General features: G+C 40.5%; 2 protein-coding genes across 3 annotated transcripts in view; one reads left to right on the forward strand and one right to left on the reverse strand.

Annotated features, from left to right (window-relative positions):
- The window catches only part of LOC145518525 (spermatogenesis-associated protein 31A6-like), a 120,578-nt gene that overhangs the window by 78,058 nt on the left and 21,921 nt on the right, over positions 1–20,599 (forward strand). The gene's annotated exons all lie outside the window — the stretch shown is intronic.
- Positions 9,458–20,599, reverse strand: part of FAM240B (family with sequence similarity 240 member B) — a 28,787-nt gene continuing 17,645 nt past the window's right edge. For both annotated transcript variants that reach the window (XM_081523486.1, XM_081523495.1), the window contains exons 3-4: positions 13,715–13,860; positions 9,458–9,839 (exon numbers count right to left, since the gene is read on the reverse strand). In XM_081523486.1, the coding sequence (XP_081379612.1) occupies positions 9,746–9,839; positions 13,715–13,860 (240 nt within the window). In that variant the 3' untranslated portion in view covers positions 9,458–9,745. The remainder of the gene's footprint in view (positions 9,840–13,714; positions 13,861–20,599) is intronic.

Here is a 20,599-nt window from a genome sequence, read left to right on the forward strand (position 1 = left end):
GCCCTAGAATTGGATAGTCATAGTCAGTTTAAAAGTGGATACAAGTATGAGGTAAACCTGCAGGTTTGATGGTAAATATATATTGAGGGAAACTTGTTAATCTGCAAAGGTCAACCTAGATGACCTTTGAAGTATCCTCAAGAAAATACAGTACAAATGTGAATAAGGCTACATGTAAACAGATATTACAAGTACATCTAAAGAAAGCATTCCATCATGAAAATAGAAGGGTAATAGTACACCTGGAGTGAAAGAAAAAGGGTCAAAAAATGAGACCGTAGGGTAGTTTGTCACTGTTCTGATTGCATAGTCACCAAGCACCATTCTCTTGTTAATTTGGCCCTGAATGTTAGCATTGGTCTGCAAATGGAAGAAGGTACCAAAAAGTTGGTACAAGGATTTGAATCATCTAATAAAAACATTCAAATTGCATGTTCAAAATATTCTAGTCGCAAAATGCTGTATTGTTATTCAAATTTATATCACCTATTTGATAAGTTAGGTTGGTGCTAGTCTGTTCCATAGCCTTCAAATTGCTTTGGTCCCCCTCAGGAACACACAATCTGTGGGGTAGTCAGATGCTTTAGATTTGCCAGTAAACAGTGTGTGTGTGTTGGGGCGGGGGTGTGCACAGTCATGTTGGACTCTTGGTGACCCCGTGAACTGTAACCTGCCAGGCCCATCTGTCTATGGGCTTTCCCAGGCAAGAATACTGGAGTGGGTTGCCATTCCCTGCTCAAGGGGATCTTCCTGACCAGGGATCAAACCCATGTCTTCTGCATCTCCTGTATTAGTGGGTGGACTTTTTACCACTGAGCCATCTGGAAAGCCCCCATCAGTAGACAGAACATTTTGGTTTAAACAGAACATTTTGGATTTGATCATTTGGTCTATTTAAAGTCCCATTGCATATCAGGACTAGTTTAAGTATTCTCTTATATATGGCTTTTAGACAAAAGCTCAGTCTTTGGGATGTTACCATCCTGTTTTCCCCTTGGTGTCCCAGAGTACGAAGCTTGTTCCTTATAATAAGGAATTTGCCTAATCTTTGTCCCTGAGAAGGAGACTAAATCCTAGGAATTTTCTGAGTAATAAGAGCATCTTTGTTATTCATGAGCCTCTGGGATCACACCAGAGTTTCTTCTAACAAGATAACTCAGAATGGAGATTGGTCACCAGAAAGATGAACCATGTAATTAGAGGATTGAGGTTTTGAGCCAGTATGATCTCCTGGGAGGGGAGAGAAGCTGGAGATTAGGTTCAGTCACATGGCCAATGACTCCACCAACCGTGGCTACACAATAAAATCCCAATAAAATCTCTGGACATTGAAGCTTGGTTAAGCTTTCTGGCTGGTGAACACATTAATGTCCGAGGAAGGTGATGCACCCTGATTCCATGGGGAAGGGCATGGAAACTTTGTGTTCATAACAGTTTCAGATGTCACCCTATGTATCTCTTCTTTTGTCTCATCTGATTTGAATTCTTTTTAATAAAATTGTATTTATAAGGATAGCGCTTTCTTAAGTTCTGTGAGTCATTCAAGTGAACTGTTGAAACTAAGGGGAGTCATGGGGACCTCCTGGACTTGTAACCATTCGGTCAGAAGAATAAGTGGCCTGGGAATCCCTGAACTTGCGGCTGGCATCTCAAAGGGGGATGGTCTTGTTGGGGACCTGTGAAGTCTGATGCTAACTCTAGGAGTTTGCATCAGAATTGAATTGTATTGCCAAGCACTAAGGTTGTACTCATGGCAGCAGAAGAGATACATCTGCTCTGCCCTGGTGTCCTTGGGATTCTTGCTGGGGCACATCTCCCAGGTAAGTTTGCAGACCTGTGCTTAGCTTCCATATCTGCCAACACCAAAAAGCATACACTTAACCTCTTGACTCTACTAATAAGAACTTTGTATTTGAATCTTGGTCATAGTCTTAGCCAGCAACACTTGAAAGGTAGACTTGTAGGTTTCTGTTCCCTCTGTTATTTACTCTCCCAACCACCATTCCATCCAAGAGAGTTGCCCATTAATAGTTGATCGCTAATTATTAAATATTTATTTTAAAATACTGTGAATTTAATCCCAGAAAGAGTCTTGGAAGAAAAGTTATCATCAGGTCACACTTGGTAAAAAGTTAGCCCCAGTTAAACACTCTTATTTTTTTAACCAAGTTTTAACAACCAAATTTTATCACTTGGCGTTGTCCTCCCACTCATAAGACCTGACAGGGAAAAGATTAAGCATGATAATTCAAGTGGTATCTTCTGGGACTCCTTCATGTCCACTCATCATCACAGGGTCCCTGCCTTGTGCTGTATTTGGGGTCACTTAGTTTACTGCGTGTGCTCTAGTTGGCAGGTAGACAAAACAAGAATGACGTCAGATTTGTGTTGTTTCACCCTATGTTCAATATGTGTCAGACTAGGACAGCAGGAAATAGAGAACTAGAAAAAGAATACGTAGTAAACCAACCAAAGAAAACTGGAGTAGCAATATTAATATTAGGATAAGTCTAAAGCCTGTGATTTCTTTGTTGCACATTTCCAACCTACTGAGCAGCCACATTATTCAATCTTCTGTACTCATCTAGAGGATGAATCCTTGCATTCTATTTTTCAACTAGTCTTATAAGAAAGCTTAAGGTTCTTCTTGGTTGTGACCTGGACACACTCCTAGTGCAAGGTCGACAAGAAAAGTTCAACTTTGACCTGACCTTGAGGCATCACCGTTGATTCTGAGGTCTTGCACCAAGACTAATTCCTCTGAGACCTGGCTCTGTTTTCAGTTATGTTTATGACCAAATCCTCAGAATCAGACTTGTGTTTTAAATTAACTTCTGGGAGGAGGAGGGGCACTTGTTGGTTGACCAGGAAACAGAGATGGATCAACATGAAGTCTCCTCCACCGACTAGTACAGGGATCCAGGCAGTGCTGTGGGGTTTCACTCACTGGACCCTCCAGGAGTCACCAGGTGCTGGTAAGGAAATGGATACCGCAGAAAAGTGCTAAGTATTAGGTAGGTTTTAAGAAGTTCAGCCTACTCTGCCTCCCTCTCTTGTTTAAGCTAGAGAAATAGGTGAAAAAGAGTAATTGCAGAGGGACAAGTAGTCAAGGGAACAGAGAAGGAAGGGAAAGAACCAGTGTTTAAAATGCTGATCTTTGGAGGACTTTTGATCAGTCTCCAGGACTGGGCTTTCCCTGCTCTCGCAGCTCACTCACCTTCTTGTGCTGTGGGAGATTCTGAGGAAAAGCTCTGTGAGGGAACTTTCCTCAGTACACTATAAACTTTTATCTTAACCATGGGTATAAGCTACTATTTTAGTTTTTAATATAGTTGACATTTGAATAATGTGGGGGATATGGTCCAGACTCCCTGCAGTTGAAAATCCACTTATAACTTTACAGTTGGCCCTCTATATCTGTGGTTATGCATACAGGGATTCAACCAAATGCAGGTTATATAGTGCTACAATGCACATTTATTGAAAAAAATCCAAGTATAAGTGGGTCTGTACAGTTCAAACCTGTGTTGTTCAAGAATCAGCTGTACACTGAAATAAATGTACCCCTGCCAATACCTATTTAGTGCTCTGGAGTGACCGGGACTTTCCATAGACACAGATAAAACCAGAACAATAGGGATCTCCTGTCCTGTTTTTACACTGGGGAAGCGTCCCAAACCTCCACTGTTCCAACATCACAGACACTGTTCTAACATATCTATGTACCATCTCTCTCTTTATTTGCTTAATACTTTTAGAAAACGTGCTCACTTTCTTTTACTTAAATAAATATACATAAACGTTTATCAATCTCACACAGTTTTGTTTTTTTTATTACCAATATATACAAATACTTATGGGCTTCCCAGGTGGCTCAGTGGTAAAAAAAAATCTAACACAGAAGATGCAGGAGATGTACCAGTAACATTTATTAAAAAAAAAAAAAAAAGCTATCCTTCCTCTCAGGTGGCTCAGTGGTAAAGAACCCTCCTGCCAATGCAGGAAATGTGGGTTCGATCCCTGGGTTGGGAAGATCCCCTTGAGTAGGAAATGACAACTGACTCCAGCATTTTTGACTAGAAAATTCCATGGACAGAGGAACCTGGCAGGTTGCCGTCCATGGAGTCAAAAAGAGCCAGACATGACTGAATGACTGAACATGTACACATGCACAGAAATACTTATACACATCTATTAAGCATTTTTTAAAAGCCTTTTACCATCATTGGTCTGACTATCACATAACAGGAGATACCGGTTGTGAGAAAAGACTGAAAAGACCCATTACCAGTTGGGATCAGGTAAAGGAGTCCTCTTTCATGCAGGGCTTCTCAGGAGTGGTACCACCTCCCTGAGGATGGATGGACTTTTAAGGAGCCAGGCTGTATTTATTGCACTGGAGTGACACCCTAGGCATCAAGGAAGTATCTGAAGACAAAAGAATGTTCCTTTTGGGAGGAACTATAACATATTTTGGTATCAACCCCAAATAAACAAAGTTTAAAATATGGGCCTCATTCCTAATGTCCCTTCTCCTGTCATGTCAGTGTACCCTGTTCTGTCATGGTCTTCCTCTGGGGAAGGCTTTGCTCCTCACCTGCACTTCAACTGTGCTTCAGTGCTCATGGTGTTTTGTGAGGAGGTGGCCCAGTGTTACAAACAATCCTTTGATTTATCCAAAGGTCACTGGGCTCATCTTATCTGAATATGTAGGACAGTAAATCTTTTTAAGCAGTATCCACTCCCCACTCCATTCCCATCCACCATGTCTCCGGTAGCAAAGCTTTTAAGTTCCATGTTGTCTACTGGCTGGACACGTATTTCAGCTAGTCTGCACCAAAAAACAGTCAGTCTGAGGGCTTCGGCACTGATCTGGATGTTGAGAGCTCTTCACAATTTCACCACTGACTTGCTTTGTTAAAAGAGATAACTTCTGCTTTCATTTCTTCTGTCACTGATACTGAATTGTTTGTCCAAAGACAAAAAGACCTTTTATAGCTACTTATCAATCATAAATGAGCTGTGGTTTAAATTCAGTAAAGCCTTTTTGAGTGGTGTTCATTTCTAATCCGGTATCATTCAAGATTTTACCATTTTCAGTTTGTGTTTCACATAACATATCACATGACACAGGGTAATTAAAGGAAATATGCTAATTAATTTTGAAATACAAAGCTGTATGTTTAAAGGTGTTTTAAGTCAAAGCATAAGGCAAATTAGTCATGCTTTGGTCTCTATAGTTCATCACTTAAGACCACATTTTTATTTGTACTTTCACTCACCTTGAATGAAGTGGAGATCTCATAAGGGGTATATTTTCCAAATCAAATTATTTGGATAAACATAGTTTTAATAAAGACAATCCCTAGCATCTGTAGAGTGCATTTTCCACACCACTGCCAGGATTGTTTTATCAGTCACTAAGACAAGTTCTTAGCAAGTTACTGCCCTGCTCAAAAACCTTTGATGAGTCTCCATTGCCATTGGAGACTCATCAACTTTGGAGACTCATCAGCTCCTTAGCCAGCATTTTAAGGGCCTCCTCATTTAACCCCAATGCATCTCTCCAGCTAAAATCTCAGCTCATTTCTCAGGAATGCTGTTCCCCATCCTTGAAGGCCTGATCTCGACCTTTCTGTGAGACCTCCATGCCTCTTTCAAGCTGGATCCTTATGCCTTTCTTTTGGCCTTACCATGCTAACTCAGTTTCCATCCCTCTTTACTGAAATAAAATTGACAAATTATATATATTTAAGATATACAACATGATGATTTGATACATATATATTTTGTGAAATGATTACCACAGCCAAGCTAATTAACATTTCTATCATCTCACTTAGTTACCTTATTTTGTATGTGTATGTATGCTGAGAACACTTAAAGTCTATTCTTTTAGCAAATTTCAGATATACAATGCACTATTATTAACCACAGTGGTTGCCAGGGGCTGGAGCCTGGAGGAAATAGAAAGATGGTACAAAGTTTCAGTTGTTCGGGATGACTAAGTTTTAGAGATCTAGTGTACACCTTGGTGACTGATTCAGTTTTGTTTGTCTTTCTCCATTCAATCCTGTGCCATTGGGAGAAGCCATTCCCAAGTCTGGCTAAGCATCAGAATCTCCTGGGTATCTCAAATGAAAATGCAATAATTCCTGTGCGCCATACTAGGCCAATAGAATTAGAATCTCTGGGGGTGGAGTCCAGGGATCCATGCTGCTGCTGCTGCTAAGTCGCTTCAGTCATGTCCGACTCTGTGCGACCCCATAGACGGCAGCCCACCAGGCTCCGCCGTCCCTGGGATTCTCCAGGCAAGAATATTGGAGTGGGTTGCCATTTCCTTCTCCAGTGCATGAAAGGGAAAATTGAAAGTGAAGTCGCTCAGTCGTGTCCGACTCTTAGCGACCCCATGGACTGCAGCCTACCAGGCTCCTCCATCCATGGGATTTTCCAGGCAAGAGTACTGGAGTGGGGTGCCATTGCCTTCTCCGAGCTTTAATAAAAGTTTTCGAGGTGATTCTGACTGAGGCAGAAGGTAGATGCATCCCCCAGTGTGAGCAATTGGAGTTCATTCCCTGTGGACAGGAACTCCAAAATATCAATAGCAAGACAATCTAGAGAGGAGGCTGGGCCTGCCAAGATAAGAGATAAGAGACCAGTATTTATCATTCTCAAAGTCAGGGAGATCTTCTGACTAGAAAACTCCTTGGAAGTAAAAAGGGGAGTGATGCCAAGCTACCTGTAGTCCTCTTCCCTGGAATCCATCTTGGCTGAGAGATGCATGTACACACATAGAAGGATCCTGAGATATATCAAATGCAGACTCAGAACCAGTCTGCAGAATGACTGGCCAAAGGAAACCTGGAAGAAACGACTCATATAAATGACAAACTATCACAAGGGCATGACTCTCTCTTTGAGTCTACCTATTGTCTATCTACACGTACTGTACTCTTTTTTTCTCTTCCTGATGAGGAAATTAAACCAATAAACAAATGGAAAGAAATCCTCAACCACTAATGGTCAGAGAAGCAACATGATGTCACTCAAAGCTCCTCAGATTAGAAAAAAATTTAAAACAGCTATGATACATATTACCAGCAGCAATTTAGAAGGAGGGTACTCTTATAAACTGCTGGTTCACAGGGGAGTTTCACCAGCCTTTTTGGGAAGTGTTCTAGTAACATTTTAAAAGTAGAAACTTCAATAATGTTTGCTTTAACTTCCCATTCCTCAAAATCAACTTACTTTCCAGTTCAAAACCACTAGAATCAAGGACCTGTATTTACTGCTGCATTGTTCAAATGGCAAAAACCTGGATGTAGCAAGACTGTTCCATCTCTAAAGGAACTGTTGACTTTATTATGGTGCATCTGCATCATAATATGATCCCATTAAAAATATGTATTTGACCTCAAAGCATTTGTATTAGGAACAGTTGAGTAAGGAAATCAAGATGCAGAAAAATCTGATATCATCTTATTTTGTAAATTGTTACCACACAAATATATTCACACAAAAGTCCTGTAGATGTAGAATGTGTGTGAGTGTGTGTTTGTTGTGCATGTGAGTGTGTATGTGCGTGTTTGTACATGGCTATGTGAACACAGGAAAAACTACAGAAAGACTCATATTGGGTAATTAATATGGGTAAAGGGGTACAAGGGTTGCTGATGGTAGAGAGTGCAGAAAAAAGGGAGGGAGCAAGCCAAGACAGTAAAGACAAGGTTAATAAAAGATTAATAAAAACTGTAGTAACATCATATCAGCATGTATATTTATGCACTTCTATAAAATTATATACACATATATATGTATACACAAAATTTGAAAAAATTAAAAATGCAAATCTAATCTGTTCATTTCACTACCCGCCAAGGGCTTCCTAATTCCCTGTGGATCAATACAGAATCTTTAGCTTGGGCTCCAGAGGTCCCTGCTCACATCTCCACCTTCGTATAAAATAGATGCCCTCTTCATTCTGTGTCATGGACACATATTTCCCAGTTCACCACTTCCCAGGACCCTTAGTCCTCCTCTACCCTGCAGTCCTACTGCTCCTCTTTAGTTCTTCTTTCATGCTGTTTCTTTTCTTCTGCATGACTCTTACTCATTTTTATAGGCTTAAGCTTAAACATCAGTGTCTCAAGGGGCTTTCTCTGACCCTCCGATGTGGTTAGGTATTCTGATATTTATTCCTATGGTTCTCTGTCCTTACTAAATTTCCATTTTATTATTAGCCTCTTTCCCCAAACTTTGCTCAAATTTTCCCAGCTGTAATTTACTGCTTATTAGTTGTATCTGGGCTTCCCTGATAGCTCAGTTGGTAAAGAATCCGCCTGCAAGGCAGGAGATCCTGGGTTGGGAAGATTCACTAGAGAAGGGATAGGCTACCCACTCCAGTATTCTTGGGCTTCCCTTGTGGCTCAGCTGGTAAAGAATCTGCCTGCAATGCGGGAGACTTGGGTTCAGTCCCTGGGTTGGGAAGATCCCCTTGAGAAGAGAAAGGCGATCCACTCCACTATTCTGGCCTAGAGAATTCCATGGACTGTATAGTCCATGGGGCCGCAAAGGGTCAGACACAACTGAGCGACTTTCACTTCGCTTAGTTGTATCTGAATTGGATAAGAGCCTATAGCAAGGATTTGAGCATTGTACTCTGGATCTCATAACTGAGGGATTGTGGAATCACCTCTCTAGCCCTCTTGCCACCCCGTGACTCCCTCAGCCATAAGGATCTCTTTTAGTTCTACTGTGGCAGAAGTTTATGCCACCACATAGCATCTATGAGTGCTGTGATACCCTCCCCAACACTGTGCGTGTCATTCTCTGGGTCCCTCTGGCCACCTGGGCTCTTTGTCTGGCTGGGGCTTCTCACTCTGCTCCTGTCCACCATGAGGAATCCCTGGGTAGCCCTAGTTCCTGTGACTGACTGATCTGTGACCGTGATCATGTCTGGGTCCAAGAGGAGGCTTCAGTGAAAGTGACTTTAAATTCCAAAATGTGTCTCAAGGCAGCTGGAGCTGACACTTGCTAGAGCGTCAGAGAACTAACCATGACAGGCATGAGGGAGTTAACACAGGGCACACACCATTGAGGACACAACAACCAAGTTTATTAACATTATCCTGCTTTCACTGCATGCTTCTAATTAAAAGTTTATAAAAATTTGTATGAGGAGAAAATAATTTAGTTCAATTCATTTTCAAACCATAATGTTAAAAATTATTCTTTTTATGAGAATAATTTCTTTCTTTAGCTTTCTTTCTGTTAGCAGTAGCATTTCTGTCTTCATTTAAAAAAGGGGGGTGGGGACAGGAAAAAAGATTGTATGACTCAGTTTTTCCAGAATACTTAGGGAAGCCAGGTTCCCAAACAGTAATTGCCCCTGGTAAGCTTGAATAAAATATTCAGATTTCAAAATGAGAAGAAAATGTGGAAATAAATTACATTATGTGGATCTTTGAACCTTGGAAGTGTTAATTCCAAGAGATTTTTATATTAGATATCCCAAGCTTTGTATCCCATTGGCGGTCATCCTGTCCTCTGTGACAGGGAGGATTGAGATGGATAAAGAGTCCCATTAGCACTAGGGGAGGTTTCACATGTAAATCCCTTCACAAATGGGAGAGCAAATAAAGAGCGTCCTGCTTAGTAAGTCAACATAACTTGGGTGTTAGTTTTTTCTCCTAGAAAAGTGCCCTTGGTGGTTTGTTATCTTTGAAGTGGATGAGGCAGGAAGCTCTCAGCCCACAGTGTTTGCCTGCTTTTCCTTCCCATCAGGATTGTCCAACATCCTCAGCCTTTTCTCCAGTCTCTGCTTCCATTCTTCTCTGAGCCTAAGGAGAAGAAACAATATTCATGGTTATTGCATTTGTTTCCATATCTGCTGGTCCAGTGAAGTTTATTTTCTTCTGAAGAATATTTTTAAGAGAAACAAATGGTTTTTTACAAACTAATGAAGAAAATAATTGAAAAGAGTAATGAACAGTCTATGAACGCATAGTTTTCTCCAAAATTCACTCCTTCCGAAATCCATATGTGGATTCAGTGTAATATCAATCAAAATCCCAGCAGGACTTTTCTGTAGCTATCAACAAGCTGATTCTAAATTTTATATGGAAAGGTAAAAGAAGTTGATTAGCAAAACAAATTTAAAGTAGAAGAAAGTTGGAGGATATATAGTATGTGACTTTGAGGCTTAATATAAAGCTACCATCATCAAGACAGTGTAGCATCAGTGAAGGAACAAACAGATCATAGAACAGAATAGAGAGTATAGATATCAGTTCAGTTCAGTCACCCAGCCACATCCAAATCTTTGTGACCCCATGAACCGCAGCACGCCAGGCCTCCCTGTCCATCACCAACTCCCCGAGTCCGCCCAAACCCATGTGCATCGAGTCGATGATGCCATCCAGCCATCTCATCCTCTGTTGTCCCCTTCTCCTCCTGCCCTCAATCTTTCCCAGCATCAGGGTCTTTTCCAATGAGTCAACTCGTTGCATGAGGTGGCCAAAGTATTGGAGTTTCAGCTTCAACATCAGTCCTTCCAATGAACACCCAGGTCTGATCTCCTTTAGGATGGACTGGTTGGATCTCCTTGCAGTCCAAGGGACTCTCAAGAGTCTTCTCCAACACCACAGCTCAAAAGCATCAATTCTTTGGCTCTCAGCTTTCTTTATAGTCCAACTCTCACATCCATATATGATCCCTGGAAAAACCATAGCCTTGACTAGACGGACCTTTGTTGGCAAAGTAATGTCTCTGCTTTTTAATATGCTGTCTAGGTTGGTCATAACTTTCCCATCAAGGAGTAAGCGTCTTTTAATTTCATTGCTGCAATCACCATCTGCAGTGATTTTGGAGCCCATAAAAATAAAGTCAGCTACTGTTTCCACTGTTTGCCCACCTATTTGCCATGAAGTGATGGGACCAGATGCCATGATCTTAGTTTTCTGAATGTTGACCTGGCACATAATTAATGTTTTTCTATCACATGCTTGCTAAGCCCAAATAAATGTGTCAGTTTGGATCCTCCAAGAAGCATAATTGAAGGAATTACCTATGGAAAATAAAGCAGAGGCTGGGGGTGGGGTGGGGAAGGAAGAAATGATTGGGTAGGAAGAACCCCAAACCACACCATAGTTGACATAACTGGTAAGCAGGAATCAAAACAGAGGAAGATGAGTGGTTTTGGGGTGAGGACTAATAAACCCCTCTCGTCACACAAGTCAATCAGATTTAATGTATACTGACATTGTGAGCTCTGCTAAATTATGAAGAAGAATTTTGAAGGTCATACTTATTGCATTAAAACGTTATTTTTTTCATATAAGTATTATACAGTTACTCAATATAGTTTCAGCCTGATTATTTAAACTTAGACGTTCATATAAGTTAGCATCTAAATTGAGATACTTTGGAAAATGAAAGGGAACATAATACATGATGATAACAAAATGATATACATACACCTGGACTGTCTCAACACACCAGGAGATTTGTTCATTTTTCCCACAGTATGCTTGACTTCTCTCAGATTGCCTCAACAGTTATTTCAAACCCGTTTTCTACTTCTCCAGGGGACTGACACCTGCTGTGTTGCTTCTTTCTAGCCAGACTCAGAGAGAGTAAGAGGATTTCTAGTTCTGAGACCACTCACTTTGCCTTGTGATCTCATCTCCAGGACCTCTTCAACTCACATGTGTTCCCAGGGTAAATGGATTCTCTACAGCTCTGGCTGCATTCTTCTCCATCAGTGAACCCATAGACATGTGCTAATAAGCATGTCCATGGTAAAACACCTGTTTCCACTCTACCCAGATTTGGCACAAGGTCTTGCTGGTTAGCTCAGCTGGGGAACAAAAGGCATTATTGGCTCTGGCATTGGTGAAAATTTTGGAGATTTTTGTTTTCTACCGTTCATTTAGAACATTTCTTGATTGCACAGTGGCCTGAATTTGCCACTTGTTAAAACGGAGGGTAAAATTTTTTTTTAAGTGTTACTGTCATGTGTGTGTTTGTCACTTACATATATGCATTTTGGAAAGTCATAACCCAGGGGGCTGAAATAGGAACCCAAGTGTTTATGCCATTCATTGGTCTGGTCAAGTGTATGCTGGAAGATAATTATTCTAGGACAAAGTTTTCAAACTGTATGGTTACATTAGCAATATATAAACAAATATTCTGACATTTGGTTTTGGTTTCTCTGGATACTGAGAGGCTATTTCCCCTTAGGAGCTGAAGAAGGGTTTTAAGAAGTTAATGTTGGTGCAACACAATACATGTGAATTATATGTGTTTTTAGCTCAGCATACTCAGAAACATGGAGGCACATGCCTCGTTGTCCCTCAGACACAGATGCCATTACACTTGTGAATGAGCATCTTAGCAAACAGACAGCTTGGTTGGGCTATTCCCATTTCAGTGATGGAGAACCCAGACAGTCCCTGTAAAGCTGAGCTGAACTGTCTGTTCCAAGGCACTACACATGTGAGGGCAAGTGCTGGCCGTTTAAGTTAGAGCATGTTGACACATGTCTTCTCACATAAATAAATGTTCCCCTCTCAGCAGACTCTTTTAGCTAGAACAAGTTCAACTGCCAGTGAAGCGAAGACCACATTATCCTCCCCACCCCAGATCTTAATACGTAGGATCTCAAACGTGGGATCTTTCAAACTTATACACATCTGTTGATCTAACTCTGAAATTCAGTGTAACCTCGTGTCCTGGGGATTGCAATAGAGGCAGGGTGAGGAAGAGATTTTTTCAGTTCATTAAGATATAAATAACAGAAACTCAATTTTGTTTATACCAAAAAAAGCTTGTTCATATCTATATCATTGGTTCTCAATCAGGGGCAACTTTGTCCTCCAGGGGATATTTGGCAATGTTAGGAGATAATTTTGGTTGTCACAGTGGGGGAGGGGAATCCTACCAGCATCTAATGTTTTGAGGGATACTCCTAAACTTCTTACAAAGCACAGGACAGCCACTCCACTAACAAAGAATTATAAGCCCTTAAATGTCAGTAGTGCTATGATTGAGAAATCCTGATATAGATGGTGGCATGAGTAGATGAATAAATCATGTCTGTAATTTTCTATATTTTATGATATTTTGACATCTTAGAAAACTTGATGGCCACAGAAAGGCTGCCCTCCCAGGGCTAGCCCTTTCTTTTGCATGTCAACCAATCCTGAGTCTGTGGCCCCTACCACCTCCTTATCTCGCTCTCATACTTAAAGCCATATTTCCTCTGCCCTATACCATCCCAGGGCCAGGACAAGCACCAGACAACTAGAAACCACCCATAAATCCCAAAACCCCTGGACATTACTCAAACTAGCCAGTCCTGAGCTGTTTACTCTGCCTTGACTTGTCTTTTCCCTGGAAATGCCAATAAAGGCTCTGGCTTAGACTTTCCCCTTGCTTTCATCTTCTGTCACCTGGCCAAAACCTGGTACTTCCCCTGTGGCACTGCATGGCATGCAGAGATACTCTCTCTGAAAGCTGTGAATATAATAAACACCTTCCTTCTAAGCCTTGTTCTTTTGATTTGTGGCTGCACTGACCTAACAATATCGCTTCCAAAGTTAGCATAATTAGGACAGTGGGTAATGAACATAATTCAGCTTCTCCATCTTCACATCTGGTATATTTCTGGAGAAATCTCCCTTGAAAAACAGTGAAGAAACAATTCACATACTTTCTCAGAGCACTCCTTCCCTGACGATCTTCCTCCAGTTCCCGGTAACAAGTCTGTTTGCTAATTTCCTTCTCCCAGAAGCTTTTGAGCTCATGACAGGTTTCACAGCAGAAGACTTCTCGACGAATGTATTGATTGTTCATCCTCTAAAAATAAAAAGAAAAACAAATCCAAATACTTCAAATAAAGCCACTCTAATTTTGGAATGATGTTTGAATCCATACACTGCTATTTACAGATTATGTGACCCCATGGATTATAGCCCTCCAGGCTCCTCTGCCCATGGAATTATCCAGGCAAGAATACTGGAGTGGGTAGCCATTCCCTTCTCCAGGGGATCTTCCCAACCCAGGGATAGAACTCAGGTCTCCTGCATGGCAGGCAGATTCTTTACCATCTGGGCCACCAGGGAAGCCCTGGTTGCCTAAATATGTGGGTTTTTTTTTTTTTTTAATTCTCCTTAAATTAGTTTTTGTATCGTACTAATTTTGTCATTAAAGTAAAGTAAAAAAATTTGATACTAGTTCATTTTATATTTGTGGGAATCATGATTTTAACTTAAAAAATTATTCTTTTAACAGTTACTTCCCAACTCTGTGGGTGTGTGTATGTGTGTGTGTGTGTGTGTGTGTGTGTGTGTGTGTGTGTAGAATGAGATGGTATGTGCAAAGCTCTAGATGCAATGCATGGCAAATAGCAGGCACCCAACAAATGTTATGCTCTTTCCATCCTTCCTCAGAGAATAAAAATAACATCTACCATTTACAGATATCAAGGGAACATTTCATGCAAAGATGGTCACAATAAAGCACAGAATGGTAAGGACCTAACAGAAGCAGGAGAGATTAAGAAGAGGTGACAAGAATACACAGAAGAACTATACAAAGAAAGTTCTTAATGACCCAGATAACCACCATGGTGTGGTCACTCACCTAGAGCCAGACATTCTGGGATGTGAAATCAACTGGGCTTTAGGAAGCATTACTATGAACAAAGCTAGTAAAAGTGATGGAATTCCAGTTGAGCTATTTCAAATCCTAAAAGATGATGCTGTTAAAGTGCTGCTCTCAATATGGCAGCAAATTTGGAAAACTCAGCAGTGGCCACCAGACTGGAAAAAGTCAGTTTTCATTCCAATCCCAAAGAAGGACAATACCAAATAATATTCAAATTACCACACAATTGCACTCATTTTACATACAATAGCAAGGTAGTGCTCAAAATTCTCCAAGCTAGGTTTCAACAGTACATGAACTGAGAATTTTCAGTTCAAGCTGGATTTAGAAAAGACAAGGGAACCTAGAGATCAAATTGCCAACAGCTGTTGGATCATAGAAAAAGCAAGAGAATTTCAGGAAAACACCTACTTCCGCTTCATTGACTATGCTAAAGCCTTTGACTGTGTGGATCACAACAAATTGTGGAAAATTCTTAAGGAGATAGGAATACCAGACCATCTTATCTGCCTCCTGCGAAACCTGTATGCAGGTCAAGAAGCAACAGTTAGAACCGGACATGGAACAACAAACTGGTTCAAAATTGGGAAAGGAGTACATCAAGGCATATATTGTCACCCTGCTTATTTAATTTCTATGCAGAGTACATCATGTGAAATGCTGGGCTGGATGAAGCACAGGCTGAAATCAAGATTTCTGGGAGAAATATTAATAACCTCAGATATGCAGATGATACCACCATTATGGCAGAAATTGAAGAGGAACTAAAGAGCCTCTTGATGAAGGTGAAAGAGGAGAGTGAAAAAGCTGGCTTAAAACTCATAATTCAAAAAACTAAGATCATGGCATCTGGTCCCATCACTTCACAGCAAAGAGATGGGAAAACAATGGAAACAGTGACAGACTTTCTTTTCTTGGGCTCCAAAATCACTGCAGATGGTGACTGCAGCCATGAAATTAAAAGACATTTCTTCCTTGGAAGAAAAACTGTGACCAACCTAGACAGCATATTAAAAAGCAGAGACATTATTTTGCCAACAAAGGTCTGTCTAGTCAAAGCTATGGTTTTTCCAGTAGTCACGTATGGATGTGAGAGTAGAGCCATAAAGAAGGCTGAGTGCCGAAGAATTGATGCTTTTGAACTGTAGTGTTGGAGAAGACTCTTGGGAGCCCCTTGGACTGCAAGGAGATCAAATCAGTCAGTCCTAAAGGAAATCAGTCCTGAATATTCATTGTAAGGACTGATGCTGAAGCTGAAGCTTCAATACTTTGGCCACCTGATGTGAAGAGCCAACTCCTTTAGAAAAGACCCTGATGCTGGGAAAGATTGAAGGCAGGAGGAGAAAGGGACGACAGAGGATGAGATAGTTGGATGGCATCACTGACACAATGGACGTGAGTTTGAGTAAACTCCAGGAGTTGGTGATGAACATGGAGGCCTGGTGTGCTGCATCCATGGGGTCGCAAAGAGTTGGACACGACTGAATGACTGAACTAAACTGAACTGATTGGCAAATTATATTAAACCCTAAGTGAAAGTGAAGTTGCTCAGTCGTATCCGACTCTGCGACCCCATGGACTGTAGCCTACCAGGGTCCTCTATCCATGGGATTTTCCAGGCAAGAATACTGGAGTGGGTTGCCATTTCCTTCTCCATTCAACCCTGGGGTGACAAAAAATAAGTAGCAGTGACTTTAGGTATGAAGTGAGTTCATGCACCCATGAAGAAACCAGAGAAAATCTGCTGCCAGGCTTTGCCTACTGGCAAGTGATGTGCTAGCCTGTGATCTCTGGCTCATTTTTATGCTCTTTATTGAGTATTACTCAATAGCTTCATTTTTCAAAGTGCTTCCTATCTTGCGTTCATTTCTCACAACCCTATTCTTATCCATATTTGACAGAATGAAGCTGAATTCCCCTCCCCTTGAATTTTGGATGACTTGGTGACTGAGCAGAAAATAGTAAATTTACAGTAGAGAAATAAATAGCACCCTTAACCATATGAACAAGGTTCACATCCCTAGTAATAAGCAGTGTTGATATCACATGCCCTCTTATATAAGACAGAGGGGCACATCATCTCTGTGGTATATTTTCCTTAACTCCAGAAAGTTCTGCCTGTCTAGTCACAAGAAAATTGCAGACAAATCAAATTCAGGAACACTCTACAAAATACCTGACCACTACCCATTAAAAATGTTAAGGTCACAAAAGACAAGGAAAGACTGAAAAACTGTCACAGACTGGAGGAAACTAAGGATATATATTTACACACACACACACACACACATACATATATCTTATCTAAATTACATAAATACAATGTAGTATTTTGGATTGGATCCTGAAACAGGAAAAAAGACATTAATGGAAAAATTGGAGAAATCAGAACAAAATCTGCAGTTAATTTTATTGTACCAATTTTTATTATAGTTTTGGTAAATATACCTGATTATGTAAGACGTTAATATTAGAGAAAACTGGGTGACAGATTCATAACTTTGTCTAAATCTAAAATGATTTCAAAATAAAAATCTAAAAAAGGGCTTTATATTAAGCAGATGCATTTTTCTGACACTATTGACAGTTGTGAATTATGGGTCATTCTCTCTCAGAGGAGCATTTTCAATGAATTTAGAATTAACCCCTTCAAGAGCACAGCCTGACCTGAATCATGGAAAGAACCCTGAACTATGAATTAGGAGATCTCTACATTCCACTTGGGCAAGTTACTTGAACCAAGTCTGTGTTTTCATCTGTAAAATGAAACAATATATACTTTCACAAGATTAGTAAGTTTTCCATTGAAAAAACTGCTGTGACAAGCATTCAGCACCTGACTACAGTAGTGCTTAATAAAATCCTGGGTTGTCTATTTATATTTGTAACACTGATTGTGAATGAGGGAAAAGACCCTGATGCTGGGAAAAATTGATGGCGAAAGGAGAAGAGAGCAGCAGAGGAAGAGATGGTTAGATAGCATCACTGACTCAACAGACATGAATTTGAGCAAACTCTGGGAGATAGTGGAGGACAGAGGAGCCTGGCGTGCTGCAGTCCATGAGGGTTGCAAAGAGTTGAACGTAACTTAGTGACTAAACAACAACAGCAAATGCTGATTGCCTACAAATCAAGGGCTACAGACTCAGAAGCCTGCAGGTCCAGGTTTGTTTAGACAGCTCTGTAACAAATTCTAGAATGCATGGCCCGTTTAAAGGCGATACTGTCACTTAGCTCTAACTGACTTTTGCCAGCAGTGCTTGGTCCCAGTGCTGCCAAAAGTTTTCAAGTGAAGCTGAAAATTCTAAGTTTTAAAAGTATGTAATCTCCTTATTTTAAAATGTTGATAGTGAATTTAAGACATTTTAAGCATCGTGTATGGAGAAGGCACTGGCGACCCACTCCAGTACTCTTGCCTGGAAAATCCCATGGACGGAGGAGCCTGGTAGGCTGCAGTCCATGGGGTCGCTAAGAGTCGGACACAGCTGAGCGACTCATTTTCACTTTTCACTTTCATGCATTGGAGAAGGAAATGGCAACCCACTCCAGTGTTCTTGCCTGGAGAATCCCAGGGATGGGGGAGCCTGGTGGGCTGCCGTCTATGGGGTCGCACAGAGTTGGACACGACTGAAGCGACTTAGCAGCAGCAGCAGCAGCAAGCATTGTGTAAATATCAGAAAATGTCTGTTGGCCAGATTTGGCTCTTTGGTCACCAGTTTTTGAGTCCCACATGGTCTAATGGAAAAAAACATGGAGTTCTCCATGGGCTATGTAGCTATGCCTTAGTGCGTTAGTCACTCAGCCGTATCTGACTCTTTGCAACCACATGGACTGTAGACCCTGGCACCTCTGTTCATGGAATTCTCAAGGCAGGAATACTGGAGTGGGTTGCCGTTCCCTTCTCCAGGGAGGAATATACGCTCAGCACATGTAGAGTTTAACAACTGCAAAGCGAAAGCAAACAGAATTTGGCCTCCTCTACTTTTCTGATCGTCGCTAACCACTGTAGGTTTACATTGGCCACATCTAGGCTGCTGGTCCATTGATGTCTAGTCATCTAATTGGGGTTGAAAGGGAACTGGGGGGCTATAGAGCCCATCCTGCACATCACAGAGAAACCCTGGGTCTGCATTTGCCCAACTCCATTGAAGCACAGAGAATCTCTGTGCCTGGCTGAGTCAGGACCAAGAGCCAGATCCCAACTCCATTCCCTTGTCCCACTAACTGTATTCTAAACACTGTAGGCCAAGTACCTTGCTTAATACTGCAGGCTTCACTCAGTGCATCATAAACTTACCTGTCCAATGGGCAAAATGCCTGTGATTTCCTCATGATGACATCACTCATCTGGTAAGGTAAAACTCTCCAACGAGTTTTGAGTTAAAAGTGATAGCTCCTCTAGCAAATTTTATATTCTTTGAAAAAGCTTTAAAGGTAAGTGGCAAGATAGCTAAAATGTAAAATCTAACTAAAATATTGTCCCCTTGACCAACCCCACCCCAGCAAATTCTAGCCCATTGGCTATTTGACTGTCACTAATCAATGTTACTTTTTCTGAACAGAAAATGAACTGTGCATCCTCTTTAAAAAAGTGGGCATTAGCCGGAGTCTGATTTCCCAATATAGTTGTGTCCAGAAACCTTTTTTCCTTCTTTTAGAAAATGGAATATCTGGAACAAACCTCCTTAATCATCTTTATTGCTCTGTTGAGGGAGAATAAATATCATGACGGTTGTTAACTCCCATTTTTGTACCACAGATGATGGTTTCTAAATAAACTGAATCATTGTGATTGATGAAAGATAATTCATTAGAAAATCAAGAGACGTAAGAGAGGCAGCTGTGTCTAAACAGGAAAAGTCAGGAAGGCTGGAGTGTGAGGAGGAAACAGTGAGCAGGGATGACAAGGAGAATAAACACAGTTGGCACACTTTTGTGGGGATATTGACGGAGATAAGACGCTTGAAACCCAAATTTGGAGACTTAGGGAAGCATTCGCTCTCCTTTTTCTCTCTGAGTATTGTAGGTCCGTTTAAATTTTTTTCCCTTTGTTGGGACCATCCATATATTTGGGGATACATATGAAAAATGTTGCATGACATAATTTATTCAATCTTTCTTGTCAGAAAATCACCCAAATAATTTGATCAACAAGTTTTGAAATTTTACACTATTAGCAAAGATGCTCCTTGAAGAATATGAAAATATGGTAGTACACAGCAAATCATTTCAAAAAGTACCAAAAGGATATAATACTCAAGTCTTCTCTTTCCTTGCTGCTGCCAGATATACTTCTCAAAGATATCCACTGTGAATGATGTCTTATGTATATTTCCATTTTTATGAAACCACATGTGTGCATGTTTTTTCATAGGTAGAATTATACTAAATACACTGTCTTCCACTTTTTATTTTTCACTCTAAAACATATTTCCTTTCCAGCCTGTGTTGTTTTTATGGTCAGCATTTTTAATGGATTTGCTATGATTTATTTGAACATGCTTACATGGATGGACATTAAGTTAATTCTTATTTGGATCTATTACAAAAAAATTATAGAATGAATTATTCATTTTGTTCACAAGTTTATATGGAGCATAAACTCCTAGAAGTATAATTACAGGTCAAATTCTATGTATTATTAAACGCTGAAAGTATAATTCCATAGTGCTCTGCAGTTACGTGAGTGTTGGAATGTTTATAGACTTAGAAAAAGCCAGTATGTATTTCAATTCAATTGTGTTCAGACATAAAAAGAACTCATTTAAACAAGCATAAATTTTAACAAGTTTCATTGCATTCTTGTGCTAATCAGAAAGATACATCTTTTGAGATAATTTTTAAAAATGTTCAGAGTTCTCACAGTAGGTAGATAATCTAAATGGCCAATTATTGCTTTCTATTTCTATTTTCTTTTGATGATTTGTGG

Source organism: Giraffa tippelskirchi, chromosome 1 (assembly GCF_054371585.1).
Source record: "Giraffa tippelskirchi isolate mGirTip1 chromosome 1, T2T-mGirTip1v1.2.pri, whole genome shotgun sequence".
In the NCBI taxonomy this organism is placed as follows: Eukaryota; Metazoa; Chordata; class Mammalia; order Artiodactyla; family Giraffidae; genus Giraffa; species Giraffa tippelskirchi.